The 13,786-nt window shown below is 34.3% G+C and overlaps 1 protein-coding gene across 1 annotated transcript in view; it reads left to right on the top strand.

Moving 5' to 3' along the window:
- Positions 1–13,786, top strand: part of LOC143228448 (tRNA dimethylallyltransferase-like) — a 46,698-nt gene that overhangs the window by 13,952 nt on the left and 18,960 nt on the right. The window contains exons 3-5 of the mRNA XM_076459707.1: positions 6,050–6,148; positions 10,306–10,676; positions 11,097–11,239. Coding sequence (XP_076315822.1) covers positions 6,050–6,148; positions 10,306–10,676; positions 11,097–11,239 — 613 coding nt within the window. The remainder of the gene's footprint in view (positions 1–6,049; positions 6,149–10,305; positions 10,677–11,096; positions 11,240–13,786) is intronic.

Here is a 13,786-nt window from a genome sequence, read left to right as displayed (position 1 = left end):
TTTTAACACAGTGTATTACCTTTGCCCACAGGTATAGCTATTATTATTCAGTGTTGCCCTCTATAGTTAATAATTATCTTGCATGCCACAGGGGTAAATGGGACAACTTTTCACCAGTAGAAATATGGCACATCCTTTGATTCTTTCTATTTAGTTCTACCAAGCTATTGCTTCCCATTTGGCAGTGATTGTGCTACTACATTTTTCATTGTGTCCTTTAATTGTGTGTTTTGTAATCTACTGTGAAGAATTGTTATTCGTGAATCTAATGACAACATTTGTTTACAGTTTTTATTTATTTATTCTAACATTGTTGTGTTTGGTTATTCATCTTTAAGATAAATTCTAAATTTCAAATCACCACATTTACCAGCATACTTACATGGGCTGCAGGTGAGGGAACTTGACTATGGAATTATTGGCTCTCACTTGATGAGAGATCAATCCTTATGTGAATCAAATTTCTTCTTCTGATGTTCATTTTCTTTCTGCATATGCCAAACCTGTTTGACAGTGATTTTTACTTAACCTGATTTTGATGGATTCTTCTATATGGAGAATCAACTTGGCCTAATATGACCTTTTTGGATATGATTTCTTGGCTGTGTTCTGTTTTATCACTTTTCCTGATTCTTTATAATCCTCTTCTTTCTTTATTACATGATACTTCTCCTCTCACTATTTTGTGTTTCCCTGTTTTCCATATATTAGGATTCCTGTAGAGCATTTGGTATTTCAGATGCATGAGAGAGGTATCATGCCTCGTCCTCCATGTGTTTTGGATTAGTTCCGTGATTAAAAGAAAGCCACTTGAAGTAAAAATGTATTCTCAAGATGGCTGGTATTCTAGGCAGCAATCTTCAACCTCTGTAACACCTGCATCTCATTTTCTTGTACTACATTCTCTTTCAGACAAACCTTTAGGATAAATGTCTTTCTTTTCTATTCAGAAGGGACTAAAGGGTCTTGCTGGCTCTCCTAAATCAGTCAAAAAGCTTTGTTCTGGTGACATATTGATGGAAGCATCCACTGCTAAACACAATGAACTTCTTTTGCAGACAAAGGGTACTCTTCATTGTACTTTGAATTCATCACAAGGAGTTATTGTTGAGAGGGATTTGATGAACTTCCCTGAGTCAGAGATTCTCGTTGGTTTTTCCACCCAAAGAGTTTCTGCAGTGAGGCATATCTCTACTTGCAAAGATGAAATTATAATGCTGACCAGTGTCCTAATTTTAACATTTACATCACCATGTCCACTTGCCACTGTCGAGGCAGGTTATCTTAACTGCAAAATACTGCCATATATTCCAAACCCTTTTGTATGTTTCCAGTGTCAGCTGTTTTGTCATTTGAGGACATCATGTTGTGGTTCCTTGATGTGTGCTCATTGCTGTGGCAGTAACCATGTTGCCTATGAGTGTGAAACAGACCCTCATCGCATTAATTGTAATGGATCTTGCCCATCCTACTTTTGTTCTTTGCCTAGGTGGGTGGAAGAAAAAAGAGGTACAGCAGTAAGTCTACAGATTTACGACGCTAAAATCAGGAGATGTGTTTTTCTTCCTCGTTGAGCCACATTTTTCCAGAACAGATGATCTGCCATTGCTCCTTTTGGCCTTTGTGTCCAGGTGCAGTTGAATGAATTGGGTCTGTCCTTGGATAACATTGCTGTATCCACTAGTCAGCCCATCCCACCATAGCTTATTACCATCCACAAATGTAACCTTTCTGTGAGTCATCTAAGAAAATGCGTATGCTCCCAATTGGAAGTACTGCCTTTTATTTGTTGAACATCTTTCGAACCATCCTTCTATTTCCATTTATACAGGTGGTAAGAAATTAGGTGCCTTTGTGGGGTCTGCTATGATTTTTTGTGGTTCGGTTGTTGTGCACAGAATCTCCTTTATAATTTCTGAGTTCACTGCTGAACTGTATGCCATTTTTATTGCTCCTGTTCACATAAGCAGTTCTTGAATTGTGCTATTTATACTTGCTTATTTCTCTACTGGCCCTAGAATTGCTTCACGTTAGTTCTCACCAATATTTAAAACTGACTGGCCCATTTCTCCTTAACATATACTTTTTCTTCTGTATGACATGCCATGTTGGTATTCCTGGGAATGAGCTCACTGACACTGCAGCTAAGTCTGTCTGCTCTGGCACTATCACTGCTATTCTTGTTCCATACATGGATTATGGTCCTTTATTGGACTTGGCTCTGTGCCAGCTGGAAGTCAACTTGGAGGGAGCACTGTGAAAACAGGCTTTTCCAGATAAATCTCTCTATTGGAATTTGGCCATTTCTCTTCCATAAGGATCAGAATAGGAAGTTGTCCTAACTAGACTAATCATTTGTCACAGTTTTTTACCTCATAATTTTCTTTTATCTGGGACTGATGCACAAATGTGTTGTCTATGTGACACTTAGGTCACAATAAGCCACATTTTACTGTCTTGTTGTCATTAGGACTGTCAATGACAGCACCATTTTAGACATGCTTTGTCTCAAGGTTTATCCATAGTGTTAGACAGTGTCATTGGTGATGGTGACACTGCCCACCTTACAAATGTTAACTTTTTAAAGGCTATTGACCTTTTTTAATGCTATTTAAGTTTTTAATTCATAAACTAGACCATTTTTTTAATATGATTCATTTTTATGAATTAAACTACAACTTGTTCAATATGAAATTCAAAAATGACCATGATGTCAAATAACTTGAAATTAGGACTTCAGGTGACTAATGCTGATGTTTGAACTTACCCATCAGTCATCCTGATGAGTTATGATAATTATGCTACAGAAATTCCTTTAGAACTTGTATTACTGTACTTTCTTTCTTACTGCTGTAAACTAGGTTTAAAATTGGGTTTAATGCTATTTACATTTTAATTCAAAAATTAAATAAACTTTGTTTTGTTTTTACCGTGACTCCTTTTAACAAATTTTAATAATTTTACTTTATGTTCAACTTTTTACCGCATGTTTGATGCAGATAGCCTAGTTGCTTTGTGCCATAAAATGCCAACCAACCAATCAGTCTATTCCCTTTATTGGAATTGAGTTATTCTAACACATTTCTACCTGGCATGACATGGTCACATGGTTAAGGCATTTGACACACAATCTGAGGGTCATGGGTTAAAATCCCTGTCCCACCAAACATGTTTACTCTGTCACTCTGAGAGGCATTATAATGTGACAGTCAATATCACTGTTTGTTAGTAAGTTGGCTGTGGGTGATGATGACTAGCTATCTGTCTTCCGTCTAGTCTTTCACTGCCAAATTAAGGACAGCTAATGCAGATAACCATTGTATAGCTTTGCATGAAAACCAAAACAAAACCCAAACCAACATATCTCTCATGTAAAACATTCTGCATGAACCCTACACCTGTAGGAGCTCAACATACACATGACTCGATATATGCCTCTACCAAACTATCACTTCCCATTTTATAGTGCTTATGCTCACACATGTTTCACATTTGTTATACTTGCAGATTTTTTTTTATTTACGTCCAAGTTTATTCATACAGTTTCTTCACTTTCAACTCATTTAACTGCAGTTATTTAGACTGTTGATTTTTGGTTTACTTTTTTGCTTCTGAACTTTGAAAGTCATGTTACCACTTTATTCTTTGGCAATCTTCCTCTGTTCATGTTCTTTCCCCTTCTACTTTCACAAATTGGGTTCAACCTTAGATGTAATTGGTTTATTCCTTCTTCCCACTGGGTGTTTTCTCATCACATTCAACACTTGTTCTGTGCATCTAATCTTTATTGGCCATTGGAAGAAATCATACAGTTGGGCATCTGGACTATACTGATTACTTTTGTCTCCGGTTATTTACATTGTATCATGGTTTCTTTTTCCTTGAATTTACACTTTCACCTGTTGCCATTTTTCATGGTACAGAGTGACTTTGACCAGTTTATTTTATTTTCGTATTTTGTTTTCCTTTCAGGGGCTCTTGTTTCATTTATTCATTATGTGGATCCCGCTCTGTAGTAAGTGGTACTTAACCATGTATCCTTCTATTTGAAATCTGCATTGTATAGCCTACATTGTATGTTGACTCAGGTTTATTTTATTATGATTACACAGTCCTCACTGTAAATATGGGGTGTTCTACAAGTTTGCTTGTGCTTGAATAATTTCATGATGTAATTGCTTCCTAAACTTGTCTATTCCTGAATGTACCACCCATGGACTGTATGAATAAAGCAGAAGAGGATAGCTGCCCATCCCTACCATGTCTTGTATTAAATAAATCAGTGTGGTCTACTTTTACCATCTCAGTTGATGATGTTCCTCTGGACTGTTCAATGTCTTCTTGCTCCCCTTTTCTTCACGTGGAGTATGGAAGTCTTTACTGTTTTCCAGTTTTATGCTGCTTTGGTGGTCAACCATGGAGGTACCCTTCTAAATGGGTTTCACTAAAGATGGTTATAACGATTCAGTGCAGAGTAGGGTTGTCATGTCCTTACACATGTTTATGGTTGTCTATACTCCTTCCTCAGTTATACTCCTTTATGTTGGGGATCACAGTATAGGTATGGGGAATTGTTCCAGTTCTATCCTTTTTGCTATCCCTTGTGTATTTTATCCCAAAGATTTTTTTGTCTTTCAGATGATTCTGGTCAATTTTGGTGTTGGGAAGGTGATTTATATTGTATAGACATCGTGAATCGATAGTTCCAAGATATCATGTGTCATGCTTCTGGAGTTGAAGTGGTTCAAGATTTCTTCAGGTCAAGATGGTATGATTCTCTTTCTATCCTTGTGTAGATGTTGTTTCCCAGTGACATGGGTTTTGGATGTAGTTGAGTATGATCTGTCTTGTTCTAATCACGCTATATCTAGTGGAACTTCCATTTATTTACCCACTTTGTTCAGTCTTTAAAAAATGCTCTTATACAAATCTAGATGTGAATAGAAGTAAGAAAATATTAAGTTAGAGGCAAGTGATTAAGTTAGTGATACAGAAATTAATTAAACAAAAAACTGCACTAAATGAAAAGATACCAGGGTACAAGCTATAATGTGGGATTATAAAATGTATCCTAGGTTTTAGAGGTGATTGCAGAAATAGGACCTATTTTACAGTGGGGATACACCATCTATCAGTCTTAACCTCCATTTACCAATCTCATATAAGAAATAGAAGAGTAGCAATAGATATAGAAATTAGGAGGGCAAAATGTGGGAGTTCAAGTAAAGAAGAAAAATTAATTGAAATAGAAATAAGAGAATCAGATACTGTCATTTGGCAGTAAGTTGAAAACTTGCTTCTTGAAATAAGCATTCCAGCCTCCAATATGGTAGGAAGGAACTAATTGATAGTACAGTAAATGAATTATGCTAGTATGAAGCATCCTATTTAGTCATCTAAATAATCTAGTACAGCTCCCAACCACCACCCAATTATTAAGTCTACTGTGAGTATCATGCTTTAAACAAGCCTTTATATGAAGCAAGGTGTACATCCACATAAAGTAGTGCCAAGTTGTTAAATGACCTTATTCATTACTAAAAATAGTTTAGAAATTTTAAGTAAAATTTTTATTTTTATTTTTATATTTATTTAATACATTCTTATGTTTGTTGCAGGATAGTTTAATAATTTTATTTAAAGTTTCTTTATTAACTTCACTAACTATTCATTTTTGTATCAGTATTTTAACATTACTGATAAAATATTGTACAGTATCTGAATAATTGCAAAGTTTCAATGCTAATAACAGAAGGGTATGGTACATTATTATTAAAAGAGGGTAAACCATAAATTGGAAAGGCAAAATATTTTCTTTTATCAAAAATATTTACATTGATATCCTTATCAGATACTTTAATTTCTAAATTTAAATCATGTATTTTTGTATTAGATATTGAAGTATTTTCTGTGTTTAACTCTGTTGAATAAATGGTGTCAATAACATTATATATTTCAGGATTATTCATAGTATTTTCTGGTTTTCACTGTATACTTATTAAATCCCAAATTACTTTTTATGATGCTTTCATTAACAAGTTAATTACAGATTAATAATTTGTTGGTAAAAGGTAAAATGCCTGTTATCGTTGGAGGTACCAATTACTACATTGAATCCCTTCTGTGGGACGTGCTTATAAAACCTGAGGTTTGTTTTAACTGTTTGTTTATTTTTACAACATTGAATATATTGAAACTATTGAAATATATTTCTATTCTTATAATTAATCAGTTATATGGCATAATCTCAGAAAAATATATATGGTGCTGATTGACTGGAAATATTCTAAGTAATTAGCTCAGTGTTTGATATTTTGTGTTCTTGGAGGAAACACTACTTTAGACAGATCTCTTGAAAGGTTCTGGAATTGTCTTAGATCTCTAATCTATAGATTTTTCAGACTATAGATCCATGTTATTAAGGCAACTAGTTTTTAACAGTAATATTTTTATCAAATGTGCTACTTTGTACATTACGTTTGTTCAGTGTGTATTCAGTAAAATGATAAACATTAAAACTAGTGTGAAGTGTTTCTTGATGGTACCCGTTGCTTCCTGGTGGTATGGCTCAGTGAAATGGTTATATTATCCCATATACTGTAAAATATGTGGTCTCGTGGCATTCACAATATAACTGATAAAAGTGACTAAGGATTATTTTCTACTTTCTTAAATGCAATAACAACATTTCATAAAAAAAAGTCCATTATAGCTGTAATGTTACTTCTGTATAGTTACACACTGTACTGTCTTAGATTTCTTTCATTTAGCAACTTCTATAACCTGAGGATCAATCTACAGTAGTACTTACATTAAAATGTGTTTTTGAAGTAAGTCGTGTGTAAGCCTACTTAGAGTCAAAATCAGTGGCTTCAGATATCATACAGTATTTTGAATTCTCAAGCTGAGAATATGCATTTCCTTTTCAGACACATGATGCTATACAAGGGCTGTTCAAAAAATACGCGGACTGTTTGAATTGCGCGGCTCCGGTTGGTTCCAGGGAAATCCGCTTGGTGTTGCTAGGTTTGCACAGATCAGCTGATTATGACGCCATTTCCCGATTGCAGATATCTTCATTTGTGTATTAGCTACACGGTTTTAAGTGAAGTGCGAATTTTTCATTTGGCAGATTTCAGAATGAATGACATGAAGGAGCAACGACTTGCTGTGAAATTTTGTGTTAAACTGGAAAATCTGCGACTGAAACTTTTGCTATGCTTAACATGGCTTACGGTGATGTTGCTATGAAGCGTACGGCATGCTTCAAGTGGCATGAACGTTTTAAGGATGGTCGACAGTCCATTGAAGATGATGAGCGTCCTGGACGTCCTTCCACGTCAACTGACGACCCACACGTCGACAAAATCAACATCCTGGTGTGGGCAAATCGACGTCTGACTGTCAGGGAGCTTGCTGAAGAGTGTGGGATATCAGTTGGATCTTGTTACGAGATTTTGACAGAAAAATTGAAGATGCACTGCGTTGCTGCGAAATTCAGCCCTCAGAACTCGTGAGTTTTTGGCCAAACACTCGATCGCTGTTCTTCCCAACCCCCCTACTCACCTGACCTTGCTCCTTGCGATGTTTTCTTGTTCCCCAAACTCCAAAGACCCTTGAAAGGAAGAAGATTTGAGACGATTTTCGAGATTAAGGCAAATGCGATGAAGGAGCTGGAGGACATTACAAAAGAAGCGTACCAGGACTGTTTCAACAAGTGGAAACACCATTGGGATAAGTGTGTGCGTTGGGGAGGAGAGTACTTTGAAGGGGTCCCAGACCTGCAACTTCTAAATAAAGTACATTTTGTCTGCGTATTTTTTGAACTGACCTCGTATTAACAGTTGCAAAAATTGTTTTTTGCCATAATGAAAGGTAAAATATTTATTGTTACTCAAACAGCTTGAAACTCTTGATGGGAGAGCTCATTTTTAAAAAGAAGGTAAGGAAACAAGGGGTTGGGAAGTAAATCATATATGGGGGAATATTTTAAGTAAATAAGTGTTACCATATGTTATAATGGTGTTCTTTCAGCCATGTTTTTAATTTATTTTAATTAGATAAGTGTTACTACATGTTATAATGGTGTTCTTTCAGCCTTGTTTTTAATTTATTTTAATTAAGTGTTACCATATGTTATCATGGTGTTCTTTCAGCCTTGTTTTTAATTTATTTTAATTAGATAAGTGTTACCATATGTTATAATGGTGTTCTTTCAGCCTTGTTTTTAATTTATTTTAATTAAGTGTTACCATATGTTATAATGGTGTTCTTTCAGCCTTGTTTTTAATTTATTTTAATTAGATAAGTGTTACCATATGTTATAATGGTGTTCTTTCAGCCTTGTTTTTTATTTATTTTAATTAGATAAGTGTTATCATATGTTATAATGGTGTTCTTTCAGCCTTGTTTTTAATTTATTTTAATTAAACAAGTGTTACCATATGTTATAATGGTGTTCTTTCAGCCTTGTTTTTAATTTATTTTAATTAGATAAGTGTTACCATATGTTATAATGGTATTCTTTCAGCCTTGTTTTTAATTTATTTTTATTAAACAAGTGTTACCATATGTTACAATGGTGTTCTTTCAGCCTTGATTTTAATTTATTTTAATTAAACAAGTGTTACCATATGTTATAATGGTGTTCTTACAGCCTTGTTTTTAATTTATTTTAATTAGATAAGTGTTACCATATGTTATGGTGTTCTTTCAGCCTTGTTTTTAATTTATTTTAATTAGATAAGTGTTACCATATGTTATAATGGTGTTCTTTCAGCCTTGTTTTTAATTTATTTTAATTAAGTGTTACCATATGTTATAATGGTGTTCTTTCAGCCTTGTTTTTAATTTATTTTAATTAGATAAGTGTTACCATATGTTATAATGGTGTTCTTTCAGCCTTGTTTTTTATTTATTTTAATTAGATAAGTGTTATCATATGTTATAATGGTGTTCTTTCAGCCTTGTTTTTAATTTATTTTAATTAAACAAGTGTTACCATATGTTATAATGGTGTTCTTTCAGCCTTGTTTTTAATTTATTTTAATTAGATAAGTGTTACCATATGTTATAATGGTATTCTTTCAGCCTTGTTTTTAATTTATTTTTATTAAACAAGTGTTACCATATGTTACAATGGTGTTCTTTCAGCCTTGATTTTAATTTATTTTAATTAAACAAGTGTTACCATATGTTATAATGGTGTTCTTACAGCCTTGTTTTTAATTTATTTTAATTAGATAAGTGTTACCATATGTTATGGTGTTCTTTCAGCCTTGTTTTTAATTTATTTTAATTAGATAAGTGTTATCATATGTTATAATGGTGTTCTTTCAGCCTTGTTTTTAACTTCTTCTTTGTTCTTTGTTCATTTTATGAAAACTATAAGGTATACATGTAAATAAAAAATCAAATAGAGTTTCTTGGAAATAGAGAAAAAGAATGTAAGTAACCTTTATAAATAAGGTATGTTAAAGTAAGTAACCTTTATAAATAAGGTATGTTAAAGTGAGTAACCTTTATAAATAAGGTATGTTAAAGTAAGTAACCTTTATAAATAAGGTATGTTAAAGTAAGTAACCTTTATAAATAAGGTATGTTAAAGTAAGTAACCTTTATAAATAAGGTATGTTAATGTAAGTAACCTTTATAAATAAGGTATGTTAAAGTAAGTAACCTTTATAAATAAGGTATGTTAATGTAAGTAACCTTTATAAATAAGGTATGTTAATGTAAGTAACCTTTATAAATAAGGTATGTTAAAGTGAGTAACCTTTATAAATAAGGTATGTTAATGTAAGTAACCTTTATAAATAAGGTATGTTAATGTAAGTAACCTTTATAAATAAGGTATGTTAATGTAAGTAACCTTTATAAATAAGGTATGTTAATGTAAGTAACCTTTATAAATAAGGTATGTTAATGTAAGTAACCTTTATAAATAAGGTATGTTAAAGTGAGTAACCTTTATAAATAAGGTATGTTAAAGTGAGTAACCTTTATAAATAAGGTATGTTAAAGTAAGTAACCTTTATAAATAAGGTATGTTAATGTAAGTAACCTTTATAAATAAGGTATGTTAAAGTGAGTAACCTTTATAAATAAGGTATGTTAAAGTAAGTAACCTTTATAAATAAGGTATGTTAAAGTGAGTAACCTTTATAAATAAGGTATGTTAAAGTAAGTAACCTTTATATATAAGGTATGTTAAAGTTTGTACATAACTGCTCTTTAGTGTATGTGCTCTGTTTTTAACTGAACTTTTCTTGTAATGAATAATGGAAAGATGTTATTTTTCTTTAGGATTCTTCAAGTGATGTCTTAGTATTTGACAGAGAAAAATGTATCGGAGAATTGGATATTAAAACAAACTCATACAAAGGAGAAGGAACAGAAGTACATACAGAAGGAAGGTGCATGTTAGAGCATTTAGAGCCAAACAGTACAGATGAGGAGAGCACACCAGAAAGCTCATCCAGTGACCAGCAAGATGAAATTATAGAACAAAGCAAGGAATCACTGTCATCAACAGATGTTTTGAGAATTCTACAGAAACCATTAACAGCAAGCAGATTATCAAAAATATCAAATGAGAATCTTCATGAACTACTATCTCTGGTTGATTCTTCTATGGCTACAAGGCTTCATCCACATGATAGGAGGAAGGTCATCAGGTTAATAAAAGTTTATTATTATGTGTAATCAGAGATATTGAATAATCATGTTAAGTAAAATTAGGTTGGTTGTAGATTTCATTCTGCATGTTCTCTATTTAAAAGAATCTTATTCAATCAGACCAGGAAAGAGGTGAGTTATGTGCTTTTTATTTAGTTAATTGTGATTAATCAAACTAGGTATTGGGGATTTGTATTGTATCTGATCTGGTATAGTGGATTGTTATGTTCATTTACTGGAGGATTTCAGTTTGCTAATTTTTCTACTCTTCTGTTTCAGATAAACTTCCAGTATCTGTTAAAAGACTGTTTCTTATGTGCTCGGACACATAGTATTATACATTTAAAAATGTGTGTGGATTTAAACTCACTTTGTTTTAAGTTACTATAAAAGTTCAACTAAATCACACGTTCTTATAGAAGTCTTCAAGTTTACCAACAACAAGGACGGCCACATAGCCAAGTGTTACAAGAACAACATTCCTTAGAGGGAGGTAATTCTCTAGGAGGACCACTTCGCTTTTCCAACACATGTATATTTTGGTTGCAGTGTGACCAACAGGGTAAACCTTTTCTTTGTCTGATTTTTCTCTTTCCTCTTTAAATCATAATTATTTAAATGTTATCAAGTAACTGTTACTTAATTTACTGTTGTTCAGCATTCATGTTTCAATTAAGGAAAACATACACAACTTGTATAGCCATCAAGTGCAATGTAACAAAGTACATCTATAGAAGTAAAGTTATGATGAAGGAAAATGTACACAACCTGTGTAGCCATCAGTCATGATGTAACAAAGTATTCCTAGAGAAATAGACAAGTTGTGTTTTTCTAAATTATAAATAAGTTGCACAGCTATCAACTAGGACCCCTACGTGTGGATTCCTGTACATGGTGAGGGGACCTTTCAGGGAAGGTTCTTTTCTTTCGATTTATTTCCTGTGGGATCTAAACATTCACCCACGTGTTTCCTGTGCATGGTGACCTGTGAAGGGGAGGAGAGGATCCTGGTGGTTGAGGGGTCCAATCCTGACACACCACTTTGGTCTTGAATTCCTGTAGATGGGCATCCTTGGGGTAGCCCTCTTAGGGTCAACTGGCTGGTCCACTTGGGCTTGGGTCAACCAAGTACTAGTGTTAGATGTTCTCAACAGGTGTTGTGGACATTGTATCTGATGCTGGTGTTTGGGTATAATGCTCACAAAACTCTGGCATTGCTGCAGTGTCCTTGTTTGGCATTGTAGTGCATCCTCTCATATTGGGCACTGAAATGCAGCTTCTTTGTTATGGATACCCTCTTTCTAACAAAATAAATAAAAATGAAAGAATTGAAAGAAAAAGATAATTGGAAGACGACTCTGTTATACAGTCAACATTACAGCCATATTCTCCATTCCTTATGTGAGAAATCCTTGGGGCATATGTCTCCATTTTTCATTCAGAAGAGATTAGAGGGACTTGCTGGCTTTTCAAAGTCAGTAAATAGGTTGTGTTCTGGAGACATTTTGGTGGAAACATCTTCACCACAATATAACCAAACTTCTCTTGAAATCAACAGCTATTAAGGATTTACCCATTGATGTTACTCTACATAAGACTTTGAATTCTTTCAGAGGAGTTATACTTGAGAGAGATTTAAAGAACCTTCCTGAGTTGGAAATCCTTGCTGGTTTCTCCAGCTGAGGAGTTGCTACGGTATGCCAAATCTTCACTTGTAAAGACAGAATTATGAATCCTATTAATATCCTGATATTAATGTTTATGTCACTTCGTCCTCCTGCCACAGTCAAAGCAGATTATCGGAACTGCAAGGTATGGCCTTGCATTCCTAACCCTTTCAGATGTTTTCAGTGTTAGAAGTTTGGTCACTCAAAAACTTCATGTCATTGTTCTTTGGTATGTGCTTGTTGTGGTAGTAAAAGTCATGATGCTTACAAGTGCAACCTGGCACCACATTGTGTTAACTGTAGTGGTCCACACCCCTCTTGCTCTATTTCTTGCCTTAAATGGGTAGAAAAGAAAGAGGTGCAACACTTAAAGACTGTTAATAATATCACCTACTCAGAGGCTCAGGAATTATTGTCCCTAACTCTGTCTCAGACATATGTTGCTGCACTCCATTCCACTATCACAGTGGGAGTGCAGACAGATTTTTCCGTGCCTCCAACAGAGTCGTTTGCAAAACATCTTAAGAATCTTGTGCCCTCCATAATTAAAAAAGTTGACACATCTATGTCTACTTCCAGTGACTGCCTAGTTTCACTTCCTTCAGGCTCAAGTGTTTCCTCAGGTCTGTCTTCTGCAACCCTGAAAAGTAAATCAACCATTTGTTCGTGCTCTCAGTCATTGGAATCTTTGTCCACAGACAGAGACCTGCTTACTCGATCCAGTGCAGGATCCATGGAGGTTGATAGATCTTCATCCAATAAAGAGAAAAACATGGTTGTAAACAGAAGATCTCCCTGCCACATTCTCCTTCACATAAATAAAAATGACCACTCTGATCCAGTAAAATTGTTGAGGTTTTTGATCAAATTTAGGTGACATTAAGGATTGGATTGATTCTTACCATCTTGTGTGCCTCCCCTTACAGGAAACGTTTCTGAAACCTGCTGTTACAGTCACTCATCAGTAATTTTCCTTGTATAGAAATGACAGGTTACGTGATGGACGAGTGCATGGTGAGGTAGCATTGCTGGTTGATCAGCATGTGCCCACCCTGTTTTTGTCACTTGATACACTCTTAGGTCATATCATCACTATTTGTTCTCTCTACTTGCTTCTTGAAGAGATCTATAATCGATCAGACCTTGATACCCGCATTGAGCAGTTGCCATCTCCCTTTTTACTACTGAGGGATTTTAAAGGACATACTCCCCTTTGGAGTGGTGTTAGTATTGAATGGGAGGGGTCATGCTATAGAGCATGTCTCTTGGACCACAACCTGTCTCTCTTCAGTACTGGTTTTTATACTTATTTTCATGCACGTAGTCAATCTTTTATAGCTATAGATTTTTCTATCTGCTCTCCTTCATTTTTCACTTACTTTTCTTGGAGAGCTGATGGTAATTCGTTGAGCAGTGATCATTTTTCTGTCATTTTGAGAGAG

This window comes from Tachypleus tridentatus, chromosome 10 (assembly GCF_004210375.1).
Source record: "Tachypleus tridentatus isolate NWPU-2018 chromosome 10, ASM421037v1, whole genome shotgun sequence".
Classification (NCBI taxonomy): Eukaryota; Metazoa; Arthropoda; class Merostomata; order Xiphosura; family Limulidae; genus Tachypleus; species Tachypleus tridentatus.
Note: the sequence above shows the minus strand (reverse complement) of the source record. Positions and strands in the feature narration are given on the sequence as shown.